General features: G+C 44.4%; 1 protein-coding gene and 3 long non-coding RNA genes across 8 annotated transcripts in view; 1 reads left to right on the forward strand and 3 right to left on the reverse strand.

The window, feature by feature from the left end:
• ORMDL3 (ORMDL sphingolipid biosynthesis regulator 3) overlaps nt 1-12,824 on the forward strand; it is a 30,364-nt gene extending 17,540 nt beyond the window's left edge. For all 5 annotated transcript variants that reach the window (XM_082197426.1, XM_082197425.1, XM_082197427.1 and 2 more), the window contains 2 exons: nt 3,322-3,473; nt 5,408-12,824. In XM_082197426.1, the coding sequence (XP_082053552.1) occupies nt 3,322-3,473; nt 5,408-5,543 (288 nt within the window). In that variant the 3' untranslated portion in view covers nt 5,544-12,824. The remainder of the gene's footprint in view (nt 1-3,321; nt 3,474-5,407) is intronic.
• The window catches only part of LOC309517860, a 64,529-nt gene that overhangs the window by 23,902 nt on the left and 21,682 nt on the right, over nt 1-18,945 (reverse strand). The window lies entirely within an intron of this gene.
• Nucleotides 12,660-15,000, reverse strand: LOC309517886. The gene is made up of 2 exons (XR_014213328.1): nt 14,571-15,000; nt 12,660-14,503 (listed from the first exon to the last, which is right to left on the reverse strand). It is a non-coding gene; the product is annotated as an uncharacterized lncRNA (long non-coding RNA).
• LOC309517879 lies at nt 15,867-17,471 on the reverse strand. Its single transcript, XR_014213321.1, has 2 exons — nt 17,127-17,471; nt 15,867-16,235 (listed from the first exon to the last, which is right to left on the reverse strand). It is a non-coding gene; the product is annotated as an uncharacterized lncRNA (long non-coding RNA).

Here is an 18,945-nt window from a genome sequence, read left to right on the forward strand (position 1 = left end):
ATTTTGCATCTAGCCAGGGGCGGTGGGGGTGGGGAGCAGCTCTCCCGGCGGCTTACCCCATCTGCTCCGCATGCAATTATTTCTTCACTTTAGCAGTAAAAACAACTGAGAGTGACAGCTATGTGCTGTTTGGCTTCCTTCCCCTCTGATATATTTAATGTGTCGCTGGCCCTGTAGGGTGTCTAGCTCAGGATTGTTAGGAGGGTTTTTTATAACGGCGCCAGCGTAGAGAGATGCGCTTGCTGTGTTTGGTTTCCACACAGTGGTTGTATTCCAAAGCATATGCATTCATCTAAATCCAGGGAGTGAGGAAACTCAGGCCGGGGGGGGGGGCTGGATTTGGCCCTCAAGACATCTCTGCCTGGCCCTCACGTCACACCCCCTTCCCAGGCCACACCCCTCACTCGGCTGACTCTGCGCCCTTGTCTCGTGGTCTTTACTGGACCGAAATATGTCTGCTTGCATGCCTGAATGTAGGCAAGAGTTTGGCCTCAAACCCCCCCCCCCCCCGGTATGTGGCCCTTCAGTATGTGGCCCATGACAGAATGCGGCCCTTCATTGCCCCTGATGTAAGGGGCATCTAAGAAAAAATGTGGCAAAAAGAGAGAGAAAGATGCGATAGTGTTGGAGGAGGCAACAAGACAGGATAATCTTGACTGGATTTGTAGGCTGATGCACACACACACGGGGTCTCTCTTTCTCTCCCGGCCACCTACTGTGGAACAGCGAGAGAGACCCTAGCTGACATTCAGCCGGACCCCAGAATGAGTGAATTGACCTCAGTACCCACTGACATCAATTGAGCAACTTCGTTGTGACTCAAGTCACCCATTGGTTTCAATGGGACTTAAGTGCCACCACCTTATAATTTGGATCCACCCAACGATTTCGTGTGGGAAGAACTGAAATCAGAGGATAAGAGCTGGAAAGAATTAACACAAAGGAGTCCGGGCACCCTGGCACCGGTTATCGCCATGCTTTGTTATCATTGCTTCATGATAGGATGAGCCTAAGATGATTTGCAACTGGGAATCGCCCGCTCACAGATTTTATCTGGTGCTTTTGTTCTCTTTCAAGGCTTCCCCACCCCCGCTATGTAGGAAGCGAACACTGGACGGCCGCCAGATTAAAATTCCAAAGTGCAAGGGTTTCTAGAGTGCTTCTGTATCCTGTTCCGTGAAACTCGAAGCCTGGTGAAATTGGGGTGTCTACAGCTAAAGGATTGTTATTTGGGCAGTTCATCCTCCTATTGTTTAATACGGACATATGGATTTCTCACACCCAGTGCTTATTATCACATCCATTTACTCCATCCAACTTAATTGCAAAAAGCTACAGCCACCCCTAATTTGCTTAATACCACTTTAACAAAAGCTTCCCAGCACCTACTGCATTAATTGGAAATGTGGGGCGAGCCACACTTTTTGTGCAGGGCGGATAATAATAATAATAATTTATTATTTATACCCCACCCATTTAAAAATACATTAAAACCTCAGTCATTAAAAACTTCCCTGAACAGGGAAGATGTCTTCTAAACATCAGATGTCTTCTAAACATCAGATAGTTGTTTATTTCTTTGACATCTGGTGGGAGGGCGTTCCACAGGGCGCCACTTCCGAGAAGGCCATCTACCTGGTTCCCTGTAACTTTACTTCTTGCAGTGAGGGAACCGCCAGAAGGCCCTCGGCGCTGGACCTCAGTGTCCGGGCAGAACGATGGGGGTGGAGACGCTCCTTCAGGTATACTGGACCGAGGCCGTTTAGGGCTTTAAAGGTCAGTGCCAACACTTTGAATGGTGCTTGGAAACGTTTGCAAAGGTGTTCAGGGTAATGGAGGCACACTGAATAACGATGCACCCTTGTGCATTTTTCCATAGCATGCAATGAAGGTAGGGTTGTCTAGCTTACAAGCGCAAGAGCCCCGCTGGGTCAGGCCAAAGGCCCACCTAGTCCACCATCCTGTTCTCATGGTGGCCAACCAGATGTCTATGGGCAGCCCACAAGCAAGGCATGAGCCCTCTGCCCATTCGTGAGTCCCCCCGCGGGTGGTCTGCAGAGGCAGGCCACTTCTGACATTGGCGGTAGAACGTAGTAGCTGCTGATGGCCTTTGTGTAATCCTCTTTTAAACCCATGCGAGTTGGTGTTCACCACTACAACATGTGGGAGTGAGTTCTGTAGTCCACCTATGCTCCGTGTGAAGAAATGGCATTCTTTTGTTGTTGGCGCAACCACATCTGGCGCAAGTGGGGTGGAGTTGCCAAACCCCTGGCAGGCCACGATCCATGACTGGTGGGATTGCAGTAATCTAACCTTGAAGCAACCAGTGCATGAATTACTGTGGCCAGGCTCTCCCGGTCCAGGAGCAGCTCCCCTTTGTGTATTACAAATGGCAAGCTACCTCCTACACACCTGTGACAAGCACATGTGCGTCTCAGTTGCCGCTGGCCGCTGCAATAACCTAGGACAGATTAGGAATTTGCACACAGGGCTGGCTCAAGGCATTTTGTGGGTGCGGTGTGAAATCTGAATTGGCACCCTCTCTCTGCCCTGGGTACCACTGGCCACGCAGACGCCAATAACCGGTGTGGCACAATTCGTGACTTAGAAGTAGATCTGTGTAGGAAATCTGTCTTGCGTAGAGCGCCGGCCCTTTGAAAAATTATGTATGTGACACTTTGCCTCCAAAAAAGAGCAGGGAGGGGGCTGCCTCTTGAGGCCCCAGTTATATTTTTATGTGCATTACAGCATCTGAATTTTTTAGCACTGCTTTGTAGGCAGCAGAAGTGGCAACAGCTCCCCCTGCAGCACAAATGTATAAATGACGTGTTCCATGCTAGTTCACTGCTCAATGCTTCCTCCTGCTTTTTTCTCCTTTCTTCCTTGGATCAGGTTAGCCGAAGCATTTTAAGGCTCCAAATACTGCAGCTTCTTTCCTCTGCCACGTTTTTAAAGGTCGGTCAATAGTCCTCTTTGCAGCACTGCTTCTAGTGGACTTCAGCCAAGCACCTTAGATCGAGGGTTTGTAGTAAAATAATAATTATCCTAAATTAGCACTGTATCTGCACGTTTGCCCTCTTTCCTGCTAGGCTACCCTTGCTTCTCATTGAAAAGTGGTTATTCATTGGCTGTGCAGGAACCTTTCCTTCAACACAGCACATCTTTCGCAAGGACGTTGCTGCCTTTTCAACCGGTTAAATCGGCACCCGAAACAAGAGAGAGGAAGAGATGAGCGAAGTAGCTCAGAATAGGGACGGAATATTATTCCCCACCGCCATGTAGCCCTTAAAAACACACGTGTGTGTTTGTGTTTTCTTACAGAGCATGTACATTTTCTTACACACTGTGAAAGGAACGCCTTTCGAGACGCCTGACCAGGGCAAAGCCCGGCTGCTGACTCACTGGGAGCAGATGGATTACGGGGTGCAGTTCACCGCTTCCCGCAAGTTCCTGACCATCACACCAATTATACTGTGAGTGTAAAAGAGGGCTTGGGGACTGTACTTATAAGGCTAGGTGCAAATCGCTTCTGGATCAGGCCAGAGGCCTGCCAAGCCCATCATCCCATTCCCACAACGGCTAGTCTGATGCCTGCGGGAAGCCCGCAAACAAGAAATGTTGCTGTTCTCCATCAATGAGTATTTGGAGTCATGATGCCTGAGGTTGGCATGAAACCACATTGACTAGTAGCCATAGGTACTTACCCTCCATGTACGTGCCTCACCCTCTTTTTAAGGCTGTCTAAGCCCTAAGCCCTGGAAAAGACCCTGATGTTGGGAAAGATGGAGGGCACAAGGAGAAGGGGACGACAGAGGACGAGATGGTTGGATAGTGTCTTCAAAGCTACAAACATGAGTCTGACCAAACTGCGGGAGGCAGTGGAAGACAGGAGTGCCTGGCGTGCTCTGGTCCATGGGGTCACGAAGAGTCGGACACGACTAAACGACTAAACAACAACAAGCCCTAATGGCCACCCCCACAACTCATAATTAACTCCACACTGTGCGAAGAAATGCTTTTCAGACCCACAGAACTCCTTCCTATCCTTGTGCCCTTAGAGCTGTGTTTCCCAAATTTGGGTCTCCAGCTGGTTTTCCCCAACTACAATTCCCATCATCCTTGACCCCGCTGGCCTTGCTAGCTTAGGAATGATGGGAGTTGTAGTCCAAAAACGACAGTACCTTAACATTCTCTGGGTAGTGAGCAATACAATTTACAACGTTAAAGAAAAAGAAAAATCCCTGGAAAAATGAAAAGCTCTTCACCTGGCACCCAAAGAATATATATAAGATGTATAAGACTGAATCAGGTGAGTGTTGGAGATGTAATGAGACTGAGGATACTTTCTGTCATGTATGGTGGACTTGTAAAAAGAGTACAGTGGTGCCTCGCAAGACGAAAAGAATCCGTTCTGTGATTCTCTTCGTCTAGCGTTTTTTTTTTTGTCTTGCGAAGCAAGCCCATTGACGGATTAGAGGATTAGTGCTATTAGCGGCTTTTAGCGGCTTATCAGTTTATCGGATCAGCTGATAAGCGGCTTAGCAGCTTAGAAAAGGGGGGGGGGAACCCGCAGGAACTTGCAAGCCCATAGGAGATTCGTTTTGCGAAGCACCTCCAAAACGGAAAACTCTTTCGTCTAGCGAGTTTTCCGTCTTGCGAGGCATTCGTCTTGCGGGGCACCACTGTATTGGGAAATAATTCATAATGAACTAAAAAAATGTTTAAAAGCACTTTTCAAAAAAAAACAGAGTCCTTTTTGTTTGGGATAACTCAGACAGAAATTCCCAGGTGTTGCAAAAGGGTTATTTATATATGTCACTACTGCGGCTCATGTTTCGTTAGCCCAAAAATGGAAAACGAGCGAAGTCCTGACTGGCAACTTAAACTGATGGAATATGTGCAGCTTGTGGACCTAACGTATAGAATAAGAGAACAAGAAGAACATAATGTTTAAAGAAGACTGGAAAATGTTTATTGAATATATGGGGGGGAATTGTGTACATATGAAAACGTGGGCAGCATAATTAAGATAAATTCAACAGTGCAAATAAGTTTTGATGGATGTAATAATGGAATACAGAATGGTTTAGTTTATATAAAATGTGCAAGTGTTTATGCTGTGCAAAATGAACCATGGAAAGAGAGGAAGGGAAGTCATTGATATTTTAAGGTTGTTTAAGTGAATATTCTAAAAGGTAAACAGAATTTTAATAAAAATTATATATCCATAGAGAGAGAGATTATATGCATGATATAAAAATGTTGTGTGTGTGTGTGTATGCATGATACGGGCATCCAGCAAGCCTCCCTAGGGAGGGCATTCCATGTTTCAACTTTCAGTGTGGGCTAGTTGAGGGAATGGGGGCATACGTGATTCAATTCTCTCCTCCTTTTCTTTCCTCCGCAGTTATTTCCTTACTAGCTTCTACACTAAATACGACCGGATACACTTCATCATCAACACCATCTCCTTGATGAGCGTCTTGATCCCCAAACTACCCCAACTGCATGGCGTACGCATCTTTGGGATTAACAAGTACTGAGCCCGGGTGTCTTTTATATTCCCTTCTGGTGAGCTGTGAGAGGCCAGCAACGTGAGAACCCTGTTTCCTTCGTTCCGGCTGCGTCTTCAGGATACACTTCCACACAATGGCTCCTTTTTAAAAATTTAATTTCTTTTTAAAATGAGCACATGTTGAGCAGGATTCCAAGATCCGACAGAGAACGCAGACGGCTCAAACGAAGCTTGAATCCTGGGTAGAGTTTAGCTTGGAAGAGAGACAAGGGTTGGGGGGAGCTTAAAACGTATTTATTATTATTATTATTATTTTATTTTTCAAGAATCTGAAAATAGATGCAGACAACACTGAGATTTGAAAGGTACTCATAACTTGCTCTCTGGGTAATGGAAGACATCCAGCCCAGAAGGCTTGGACAGGTATAGAAAGGTAGGAGCCTATTGCAAGGCGATGTTTAGGATGATAGCAAATGCACTTTAATATAAAGTTGTCCCCTTTGGGGCGGGATTTGTGACTTGCTCATCGAAAGGGCTATATCAGAAATTTTGAGATGCACACTAGGTATAGATTTCTTTGTGAGTTTGGAAACCTTAGCTGATCATTTATAAATACATTTTAATTATTTGGTAGGCAGTTGGGACAGATTCTCATTCTTTCTTGCAGGGGCATGAACCAGGTTTTCCCCCCCAGTTACAAAAGCAATGCTCTTCAGAGTCTTCTTTGAAAAGCCTTTGCCTATATATATATATATGTCAAAGCTTTTCCCTCTCTGAGGTTGAGGGAGTGGGGGACTCCACATGGCAGGTTGAAAACACAATCCAGGGACAAGAAGGAAGAGGGAAGAAATGTTTTGACACTTGCCTTCAAGTGGTTGCCACATTTCAACAGTCGCAGCTGCCTCATTGTGGCGTTTCTTCTGGATGGGAGAGCCAATGGCTGAAAGACCGGTCTCTTGAGGCATGGATGGCTTTTGACATTGTACAGTGATGGCGGTGGAGAAGACACAAGATGAGGCCAAAGGACCCAGGCCCCATTTCCAGCATAAGTTGATTAGGGTTGGTTAGGTACCACTCTTCGTTGATTCATTCGCTGATTCATGCCAGCACTGGGGTTCAGAGAGAGCTATCTTGTTGCTGCCCTCTGTGATGTCTAACTGAGATGTTGCTTGTTTCCTGGGCAGCCTCCACCCATGTGGTTTAATGGGCTTTTGCTTTAGTCCCCCACTGTGTCAGAATAAAAAACCCTGTATTGCTCTCTGTCACCTAGAATGCAGATATTTTGGTATACGTCTGACTGCTGGTTGGTCTGCTTCCTAAACACCAGTACAGCAAGGAGGAGGGTTTTTCTTCTGCTAATGGATTAGTAAGTGGGTTTATTTCTTTCTGATGCTTCTGTTGGATTGGGGTGGGGGAGAGAAACAGACTCTGAGAGCTATAATACATTATGTCATGTAATCGCCAACAGCCTTTTAAGGTGCTGGCTGCAATTCAATCATGCGGACATCAAGAAAAACGTGGGTTAAGTTTTGATCATCAAGATCATAGGTATGTGAGTTTGGTTCTTCTTGTCAATGTTGTGTCCTGTAAAAAAATAAATAAATACAATTTCCCTCCCCTTATCCACCCCACCCCAGGAAATGCACACATTGCTAGCTAGGATATGAGTTTTATGATGGGATTTAAACAGCCTGAGTATTTCCTGGAATCTGTTTCTCAGGCTTGTTAGCTTGGCAATTGAAATGTTTCCTTACCCCACTAAACTGGGGAGGCATCTAAACATTTGAGGCCGGTGCCAATAATTCGTAAGCTGTTTTCCCAGCTTTAGAACTGTTTGGGACACTTCCCTGAAAGGAGGAGGAGGGCATTTTAAACACCACCTCTGCTTTTGGCAGTATCTAGAAGTGATGGCAGGGAAAGCCCACCTGGTTTCTCAATGGCCACATTAGCAGTGGTGATGCTGTTGGGCTTTGCAGCAAGCAAAGGTTCTGGGTTGGGCAAAGAGGTTTAAAAGCCTTCCACCAAGCCCAGTATCATTAAAGGGATGGGAGTTGCCCCCTTCTTTCTCTTCAGATGTCCTTCCCATTATCTGATTTGGTACAATCTACGTAATAAAACAGATGATTTTAGCTCAGGTTCCTGCATTGCAAGGGCTTGGACTAATTGACTCTTGGCCCCTTCCAACTCTACAATTCTATGATTCTATCCCTATCCTTGACCAGTGGCGCAAGGCAGCTCAACAGACAAAAATAAAAGCCGCTTTACACCTGCAGCAAAAAATGTAAAGGACAGTTAAGTGGCTATCCGGGGAGGCAATGTGTACTAAAGTCCACAAAGCTTCAGAGACAATGATGCAAGAAACAAAGGAGATTGAAAATGTGGAGGCAGAGGTGGTGAACTTGCAGGACCTCCAGGTGTCGGGGGACTACAACTCCCATAATCCATGAACGTTGGCCACGCCGGCTGCGGTTGATGGGAGCTGGAGTCGAATGGCACCTGGAGCATGTTTCCCACTCCCTCTATTGAAAGAGATACAGTGGAGCTGTGTTTGGCATAGCTGCAGCCAAATGTTGCTTTTGGGCTTGTCACCTGTATGTTTTAGCAGCCTTTGTGCCGCAGTTGGGACTAGTAATCTTGGACTCGAAGGTCAGGTTCTGGTGTACTTGGAGCTCTCCTTCCAGACACAGCAGGGAAGAGTATCAGCCCTTGCAATTTCCTGTCAGTCAGAGACCTTCTCAGTTGGCCAGGTAGAAGGACTAGGTCCTGATGTCTACCTTTGATTGTCTGACAGAGCAGGACCTTATTCCTGGTTACTCCTCAACCTGATGGAAGTCATCTAGCCCTTGCCCTAGCCCAACAACTTGTCATGTTGTTGCCGTTTTGATTGGCACTGACAGTTATAATTAAGTGTAGGTACGTGAGTTTGTGAATTAGGAAGGCGATAGCAGCTTCGAAATTACAGACAGGCAATATATACCACTGCTGATGATGCCTGGTGTGGACCAGAGCTTGTCATCTAGGCACAGAGAGGGAGGCAGGGTCTTCCCGGTGTAATTCTTCTCTGAGAGAAGCAAGTGGCCTTCCCTGCTCAAGACACCTGCCAGCAAAGTGGGCTAAGAGGATTAACATTGTAAGCTTTTCACCCAAATCCCAGCGCTAAGATGCTGGGCTGCTATTGACCTCCGTTAGAGCCTGTATTTTTTAACTTCCTGTCTAAGGCAACTTGAAAGCAAGGTCCTTTTTAAAATATTCATGAAAAAGGAAGAAAACCAAATTTAACGAAATGTGAAAAATATACCGAGGTCGGGGAACAGACTCGGCATTGGGTTCTCAGAAAAGTGGGGGCGGGGGGGATAGGCATTCTAATTTGTCTTCTTCTTGTGTTCAGTTCAATTATTAGCTTTTTCTAGCACTAGATCTCCCCGTTCTACCTCCCATTCTTTATTCTGCAGAAGCAAAACAGCTACTAATATGTCAAAATAATAGTGGAATGCTGAACAACCACTTACCAGTTTTCAGCAATTCAGTGGAACCAGATGAGCCCAGGTTAAAAGTTGAAATTCAGCAGCGATTTTAAGAAATTTTAATCAAACGCACAATTTTAACCCCAGGTCTTGCTTTGATGAGGAAGCAAAAATACCGGGGGAGGGAAACAATCTGCTTCAACGTAGATTTCTGCAATAGAAGTTGTGCTCATTACTTGATGATACGTGTAACTCAATATATGGATAACTTAAAGGGCTTGTGTATTTTTTAGCACTATTCCAATATATAGGTGGTTAAGGCCTTAAACACACATCTAAGTTGCACTCTTCCGAAAAACAGAATGTTCTTTTGCAAGGGTATAAATCAGTACCCTACTAAAAAGGAAAAAATACAGAAAGAGCTCATTAGCACTATGTCTACACACCAGCCAATTTTCATGTCATTCATTGCTCTGCAAACTTCTGCTCCTACCACTTCGGTTTCATTATTCTGAGTACTGAGGGGATTGTTCAGAATAGCCCGTTCACCAGCCACAGTGCTCTCAAGGTATTCTAGGCCTGCCTTAGCAACCTGAAATCCTCCAGATGTTTAGGATGTCAATCAGCTTCAGCCAACAAGGCCCAGAGCTCTAGGATGAAGGGAGTTGTAGAGCAACAACATCTGGAGAGTACAAAGTTGGGGAACCAGCTGTTCCAGGCCGTGTCTCCCGTTGTCAGTAAGAGTTCCTGTTACAGTTAAGCAAAGGGGGTGGGTTTAGCTTTATGAAAATCTAAACAAAACCCTTTTCAGTGCGAGCTGCCAGCTCACTCTTCTGTCAATAGTTATTGCTACTAGAAAAGTGAGCTCTAAGAAAGCTTACGTTGTCCAGGCCAAGACCATATGAGAGAATCAGCTGGCAGATTGTTCCTTTACATTAAAAATATTAAATACTGTGGAAACTTTCAAAACCCAGTGGAGATGAAGAGCGCCTGGGCTGTGGTCAATCCTATATGCTAATTTGCTGAGGACTTGCTCAGTCCTGGCTTTGTCAAGCAGAGCAAGTCCAGTTAATATGGCGTGAAACCCATTTGTTTTCCATATTCCCCAATGAAGCTGCTTCTTGGTGCTGCCATGAAAGTTCATGCAGTTTTCCTTGTTGACCACTTTTTGTAACTCCATACTGTAGAAAGAGCTGCTTTGCTAAGTCTGGGCACTCTCCATAAAGAAGGTTTCTGTATACTATAAAATTTAGTAGTTGTGGTTTGGGATGGAATTCCTCGGTGTTCTGTGGGCAGTAGAACTTATTAGAGAAGATGCACCATGCTATCATTTTTAATAATTTGGAATCCCTCCTGTTATTAGTAAATTGTTCCCCTGTGTGTGCCCCTAATGGAATCTCCCTGGTAGAGGGTAGTGGACATGCATAACTAAGGATGGCAGGGGCTGGGGAGGTATAATTGTCTTGGCTGAGTTGTGTTTTAACCAACCCTGTTAGGTCCACTGTGCCTTTTACAAAGAGCCCCAAATCCGTCCTCAGTTTGCCTTGGGAGCAAACAGAGATTGAGCCCTTCCTGCTCTTCTAAAGGAGGTGCTGGGCGGGCGGGCGATAGCATGCTCCCTTTAATTCACTGTCCCAAAGACCAATCTCTTCCACCAGCACCCTAGTAATAATTTTGAAGGGGACTCAGAATGCAGTGCACCATTTGCAATATTGTCTCTGGGCCACAAATCTCTCCCCACCCTACATAGCTTTACGGATAAATAAATGATCTCCATCATTGAAGTGGTGAGTGGAAAGGATGGGATTTCCCACACAAATGTTGCATGTGAACACATTTCTCCTGGAATAATTGTAGGTACCAAGGCTGCTTTGCCCAGGCTGGTATAATTAAGGTATAAAATGCATCTCAGAGACTGAGCAGAAAGGCCATGCACTGTCTAGGGTTTCTGTTGTCAGGTTCTGTGATAAGTGCAGGAACAATCTGAAACATGGGCCTGTGGTGGTCAAAGCTTCAAGTTATACTAAAATCACGCTTGGCATTTCCCATGTGTATGCAATAAAAAAACTGAGGTTTACCCCCTCTCCCTTATGCTACTATCCTGCTGAAAACTACCATTCTGTGAAGTTGTCCCCCCCCCCCCCCAAGCTGCCATTATCTGCAAACAGCAGCTTCAGGCAAGAAGTGGGTTTTCAGTGATTATTGAAATTTGGTGATTTCATCATGGTCCCGATCTGGAATCGCTCCCTCTCGCACACAAAATAAATAGATTGTAAATAAAAAGACACGGGAAATCTCAACATGGGATTCAAGGACTTAATGTAGCATGTTGATAGAAAGGAAATATGGAGCCTATCTGAAACAAATCAAGGTTTTCTTGTGGCTTTTGATGGGGACTCTATGGGGTCTGTGCACGACCAGAACAATGCACAGAGCAGCCTAGAGAAGAACAACCCCTCTCCCAGCAAGCAGCTTGCATAGCATGCAGGTTCCACAGAGCAGAGTGAGTAGCTGTGTGCTTTGTGCCAAGTCTGGAGCCAAAGTGCTGGCAGATACCTAGAACAGGTGGACCTCCTGGTCCTGGTGGGCACCAACTCCCATCACCCTTGACCAATGGTCAGGGTGATAATGGGGGTTGTAGTTCAGCAGTACCTGGAGGCCTGCAGGTTCCCCCTCCCTGGGCTAGAGCAGATGATCAGGGCAGAAGTAGTTTCTCAGTGTAGCAGGTGTGAAAGATTTGCAGCAGAACTGGATTTGTTATTTGATGATCATCTAATGGTCAACAGAGTTGCTAGTGTCCCTATTCAAATTGCCTGCGGTTCCTTCCTCCAACTGGCACCTAGGGTGGCTTGGTGAGTAGGGAATCTGTGCCTGAACAGCTGTGCTCCTGATTTGATCCCTACAACAACAACAACAATACTGTTCCTGACCATGAGAGCCTCTGTAGCAGCAGAAGTAATGATGGAACACACAATCGCACAATGGTCCACTCAAAGATCAGTGGAAAGGAAGCAACGTCTTTCCAAGTTGCCACAAGAAAGTTTTGCTCGAAATAATTAGAACTGGGTTGTGGGGCTGCAAATGGCCTGCTCCCACCCAGATTTTTGCACCAGGTAAAGCATAGTATCATATGGGCAGGTCATGTATATGTGACCATGCAAGGAACAGTGTAACAATGATTAAAGGGTCCCTGCCAAAGGGGCATATGTAGCATTTCTGGAACTCCAGAAATGGAAGGAAAAGGGAAAAGACCAATGAGCTCTTTTCACGACTTAACAGCAAGGTGCTGTGTTTACTACAGGAGCTAATACTTGTGGGTTTAATTGCTAATTTGGCATCAATTGGTTGGTGAGGTCTAGGTTTTTCTCTTAGCTTTATAGGCTGTTTACTTCATAAGGGTTTAATTTTTTAAAAACAACAATAATTAACTATTTTAAAGGGATGGTAGTAAGCTCTTTAGGAGGGCATGGTAGCTGAGTTGTTGCCACAAACTGCATTTTATGATATGTCTGTGGATTGTTCTTTAATTGTAGTGAATTAACCTATTGTATTGATTTACCATTATCTGTGAAATATAATTTTTAGAATGTGAGTGTGAATGTTCTTTTCAGTGAGCGTTAAATGTTTTACACCTTTGTGTCGAACATAGAATTACGGTTGTGTTGGGTTTTTTTTTAAAAAATCTTCTTTTGTTTCTGGATTTGCTCTCGTTTTGTTGTGTACACGTGAGAAAAGAAAACTTTCATCTGGAGAACTTTCTAAGACAAAGTGTGAATATTATTTTTATGAGTCCTTTCTACAGTATTCAAAGACAAACCAATTAAAAAAAATCAGTATTCATGTAATATATCTTGTATGTATTCCTCGAATCTGTACAAATATAAGGAAAGCTCTAATGTGTCAATGAGCACTGTCCTGCTCTTCCCCTGAGTAGGGGAGGATGCCTGAAAAAGACAATGGTGTTTTGACATTGTGTTGAGGGTTCTTGGCTGCTTCCAGATCAGGGCCTTTTTGAGTCGTTTTTCATCCTAATGAAAGCGACGTGGGAAGCTGCCTTATACCGAGTCAGATCATTGGCCCACCCAGCTCAGTATTGTTTATACCAGTGTATCCCAAACTTGAGTCTCCAGCTGGTTTTGAACTACAACTCCCATCATCCCTAGCTAGTAGGACTAATGGTCAGAGATGATGGGAACTGTAGTCCAAAAACAGCCGGAGACCCCAAGTTTAGGAAACACTGGTTTATACTGACAGGCAGAAGCTTTCCAGGATTTCAGGGAGGGGTCTTTTTCTAGCCTGACCTGGAATTGCCATAGGAGCTTCTCAATGCAAAGCAGATGCACTACCTCTGAGGTAAAAACAGATGGGCCCAACGACTCTTCCCCCTCACACATTTTTTGGCAACTTCCTTGCTCTGTCTCTCTACAAGTCATCACCATTTAACACACACACAAAAATCAAGGCACAAAGCACTTGCACATTAGTACCCAATTTTTCAAAATGTGGAAAAGCAACCCATCCAACACAAGTGGTAGATGAACCTGTGAGGAAGGAAGGAATGGCAGACTTTCTGCAGCCTTACTGAATGAGGAGATTTGTTGCTGGCACAGAACATCTGAGGGAATCAAGAAGAGCATTGATAAAGACCACCGAAATTTCTCAGGGGAAAGGAACGCCTTTCGAGTTTTCGCTGGGTTTTCCTGAAGAGCCAAATTTTGTGGTGCGCTTAAAGGTTCCGCTGAGGAAAATTGCCTTTCAGTCAGGCAGCCAATATATTTTTATTCTGCCAGGCTTTTAAGATTTTTTAAAAACTGCATTTAAATTATCCTCCTTTTAATGCTGCCTTTCAGCAATCCTTTTAAGATATTCTTCTCAGTTGTTATTGTATATATTTGTTGTAACCCACCTTGGGTCACTCTGAGGGCCAATAGGCAGCATATAAATGTTATCTTACAAGAGCCCAAGTAATTATTTTTTGGGGGGGGGGCGACAATAAAAATAGGCTTTACTTATATTTTAAGTTTTAAATTGATAATAAAAAGTATGAAATGCCACAAAGAATGCACAATATTATATTCTTGCTCTTGATCTTTCAGGTTTAAAAGGAAGAGGCAGTTTAGAAACTGTTATTTGGTATAGACACACCTCTCCAAGAGAAATTAATAATTGGAGCTGCTGTTGTAGTTAATAGGCAATTACATATTCCACACTAAAGAGTCATTTTGTCAACATTATTCTATGCACGGAAAATAAAAACAAATACGTTACAGTTGCTATCAAAAGGAGGCACCCTTCTCCTAGCTTTCAGTATAATGAGCTTCTCAGCATGACTATATTCAACCAAAACTCTTAGGAATCAACTGTCACAATGTGAGTGAAAACTTTATAAAGGCAATGATGCTAATAAGAAATGAGACAACATACTATTTCAATGCCTGCAATCTCCCCATCAATTGCAGGAGTTGCAGATATTAAGAGTAAATTCATTAGCTTAAAGCCACCATTCTTTAGTCTGTCAGCATAACTATCTCAAATGAATTATGAAATTTGAGTGAACAGAGTTAGGTTTAGGATGATTCAAGTTCCAGGACAAAATTCTACTCCAGCTCAAGATACTGTATACCTACGCAAATTTCCTCACCATCGTGCACCTAAATGATCACGACAACGTTCAAATGCCTCCTGTGAAATATGCTACGGTTTGAATTCTTCAGAACTTATCAGCTTTAAGGGAGAAAATCATAAAACCTCGGGGACAATATGCTGATATTTATAAATAAAGCAAATCTTTCTTTTTTAAAAATAATAATGTTACTAACCCCCACCATTAATAATAATAATTATTTATTCCCAGGGGTTGACAGCCTTGAGCATGCTTAGTTCCAACTTTTCTGTGGAAACTTTTGGGCCACCAGGTGGCAGCCACATTAGCATATCTTACAGCCACCAGTAAGAAGAGTTTGGATTTTATATCCCGCTTTATCATTACCCTAAGGAGTCTCGAAGCAGCTAACAATCTCCTTTTCCTTCCTCCCCCACAACAAACACTCTGTGAGGTGAGAGGGGCTGAGAGACTTCAGGGAAGTGTGACTGGCCCAAGGTCACCCAGCAGCTGCGTGTGGAGGAGCAGAGACGCGAACCCAGTTCACCAAATTACGAGTCCACCGCTCTTAATCCCTACAAGTAAGGCAGATCCTCCTCGCCTGTCACTTCCAGTCCATCTCACTCACCTTCCAAGTGGGTCACCAACTTCTAAGAATGAAGAAGCAGTTGCTGTGTCCGCTCTTTTTCTTCACACACACACACAGCTATGGCGCTCTGCCTCTGCAGAGTTACTGCTGTGGACCATATGTGCAAAGCTCTCAGACCTCACATGAGAAACCCCAGATGACAGATCCCATTATAGTTGGCCACTGGCCATGCCCATTGGGGCTGATGAGACTCGCAACCCAGGGACTTCTGGCAGGCCATGGGCTAGCCTCCGCTGTTCTATACCAAATGGAGGGTCCCTTATCCTGTACCCTATTCCCACTTCCCAGGTTCTTCCCCTGGTGCTGCAAAGAAAGAAGGATGGAAACTTGACCCAGAACTCTCCTTTTAGGAAAGAGGATGCCCTGCAACATTTTGCTGCCCAGCCCGCTACCTCCATGTCCATGTCATTTTCAGTAGGCCTGGTCAGTTCTGCACAGAGCATTCTTGCACCAGACATAAATTTTCAGTTGTGCTGGTCTTTCCCTTCTTGTTTCCTGGCGGTGTCTCGTTTTGCTGCATAAGCAAAAGACAAAATCAATCTTCCATCTTCCAACACAGTACGAGTTCGATTTTTCATCATCCCTTCCACAGCAAGGCAATGAAATAAAAAATATACATGAAATGTCCTATCTATAGTTTGTTTGTTTGATACATTTTTATCCCACCTTTCATCCAGGGTGGTGTACATAGTTCCCCATCCCCCATTTTATACTCACCACAACAGGTTAGGTTAGGCTGAGAGAGGCAGTGATTGGCCCAAGGTTCATGGCCGAGTGGCGATTTGAACCCAGGTCCATCCAGCACTCTAACCACTGCCTCAGCCTGTACTTCTGTAATTGAGGAGATAATTTTGCTTGGTCCACAGACCAGAATTGTGAAATCGGGTGTTGCAGTATCAAGGCAAACCACCTTATTTCCCTATAAAAATTACAGTATGGGAGAATGTGAGCGAATGTTTCAACTGAGCCACTTTTGAAAGGACAAAGTGTCAGATGCCAAGGTGGCTCAGTAAATTGACCTCCAATAATAATAATAATAATAATAATAATAATAATAATAATAATAATAATAATTTATTATTTATACCCCGCCCATCTGGCTGGGCCTCCCCAGCCACTCTGGGCGGCTTCCATAAAAACCAAAAATACAATAAAATATCACACGTTAAAAACTTCCCTGAACAGGGCTGCCTTAAGATGTCTCCTGAATGTCAGGTAGTTGTTTATCGCTTTGACATCTGCTGGAAGGGTGTTCCACAGGGCGGGCGCCACTACCGAGAAGGCCCTCTGCCTGGTTCCCTGTAGCTTTGCTTCTCGCAGTGAGGGAACCGCCAGAAGGCCCTCGGCGCTGGACCTCAGCGTCCGGGCAGAATGATGGGGGTGGAGACGCTCCTTCAGGTATAATTGCTGATGGTGAGACATCACCTTGCCAAGAAAGGTCCGTATAGTTAAAGCTATGGTTTTCCCGGTAGTGATGTATGGAAGTGAGAGCTGGACCATAAAGAAGGGTGATCGCCGAAGAATTGATGCTTTTGAATTATGGTGCTGGAGGAGACTCTTGAGAGTCCCATGGACTGCAAGAAGATCAAACCTCTCCATTCTTAAGGAAATCAGCCCTGAATGCTCAATGGAAGGACAGATCCTGAAGCTGAGACTCCAATACTTTGGCCACCTCATGAGAAGAGAAGACTCCCTGGAAAAGGCCCTGATGTTAGGAAAGATGGAGGGCACAAGGAGAAGGGGTCGACAGAGGATGAGATGGTTGGACAGTGTTCTTGAAGCTACGAACATGAGTTTGACCAAACTGCGGGAGGCAGTGGAAGACAGGAATGCCTGGCATGCTCTGGTCCATGGGGTCACGAAGAGTCGGACACGACTAAACGACTAAACAACAACAATTGCTGATGGCAAAGCATTGGGGAAGTGCTATATGAAAACAAGCAGTACAACAGAATTTCCTTCCTATTTTATAACATTAAGAGAGTTGCTGGGGAAATAATGCAGTTGCAAAATAATGCTATTTTACAGCAGTGATTCATGTCTTCTGTATCACTTCTCCCTCACAATTTTGCCAGCTGACTCGTTTCCTTCTTCCTCTGTACTAGTCAAGAGTCTATTTTACACCATTTATAAAAATGTCATGACTTAGCATGGGTGGGGGGGGAGAGTTGATTCAGCTCACATTTAAATCCGAATGCTGTATATCAAATCTGCACTTTCCAAAATAACATGATAGCTTAAATTTCCACTAAATGGATTTTTTGTTTGTTTAAGTGCCATCACACAAGTATTTTTAAATGATTTTGAAAGGCGTATGTAATAAAACACTTTGCCACAAATGAACAGACTGGTTAAAAATCACCTAAATTTGCCATACATGCTGCTAAAAAGGTGTTGGCTAGAAAGGTAATAGCGGACCGCAGGGTTCAGCCAACCCAACGTGTCACTGAACACATCAAAACACTCTTTTCGGACAGAGGAGTAGCACTGAGGCAGCCAATGTCTGCAGAGTTTGCACTGCTTTTCCATTCTGTGACTCCCAAAAATGAGATATTGTGACTTGCAAAACAAAAGAAAATAAAAAGCAGCAGAGGAAAACAAAAGAGAAAAAATGATTTTATGACCATACAATGTGGATCAACAAAGAGTAGCCTTTCTAAGGTAAATGCCTAGTGTGGAAGCCTCCTTTATTAGATAAAGAACAGCTAGGTTGAAAACAATGGTTATTGAGAGAATTGGCAGGGACCTGATTGATTCGTTGCTGAATGATGTACGCATGCATTCCCCCCCCCCCATTCTGCTGTTGCCTTTGGCCAAACAGGCATTGGAAGTTGGTGTGGGACTAGAGAACCTCTCTGACTGGAGACTGGAGGCAAGGCTGAGATGAACCAAATTTGTTGGTACAATGATAGCCCTGCTATATTACTTTCCACTCTGTTAGGGTGGGGGAAAACCCCTATCATCATTAGCTAACTCTAGTAACCTTGCACAGCAATTCTTTCCCTGAAGTGAAGCAAGATTTTTATTGTAACTGCTATAATCCTTTTTCTTACCAGAGCCAGAAAGAGGGATTGTGAAATCACTGCTACGGTTGATGGTAGCTCAAAAGCCCAAGGTTTCATCAGTGTGGGAAGAGGAGAAGTGGAACTAAAATGCACAGCATTGAGATAAAGGTTAACACCAGCTTGGTCTTACTTCACTGCTACTTGCTGTGATTGATGGAAGTATATAATTCCTAGATTTCATAAGCATGGAAAGAGTGAAACCACATTTCACAGTTGAAATAATGAGGGCGGTGAGGGGAGGTGTTTCGAAAGCCTGGTATCAGCACACTGTGCTATAAATGCAAGCCAGAACTGGAAGGGCAAAGCAGAGAGGCCAAGACAATGGTACCAGTTTTTAAAAGTGATCTATTAATTCCATCTACTCCAGAGCTCTCGGTCATACAGAACATTCAGTTGCCGAAGACAGTTATTGCATCAGCCTAGTAGCACAGAGGGATAGCAGAGAGCAGCAATGGTGGACTCCTTCTTTTGGCTTGCTGCAGACATTTTGCCCCCAAATATCTCTTTCCTTAAAGTTTTTACAGTTTTCCTGCCTCTAGTCCTCCAGTCCTCTCTCTCCATTTACTCTGCCCAAAGTTGAGTGGCAGGCAAGCTGTTTGGCCTGATTACAAGGCTTTCCAGCCTTCTTGGAATGCCGTTGCCCTTTCTGG

The sequence above is a fragment of the Podarcis vaucheri genome, assembly GCF_965113315.1.
Source record: "Podarcis vaucheri genome assembly, chromosome: 13".
NCBI lineage: Eukaryota > Metazoa > Chordata > Lepidosauria > Squamata > Lacertidae > Podarcis > Podarcis vaucheri.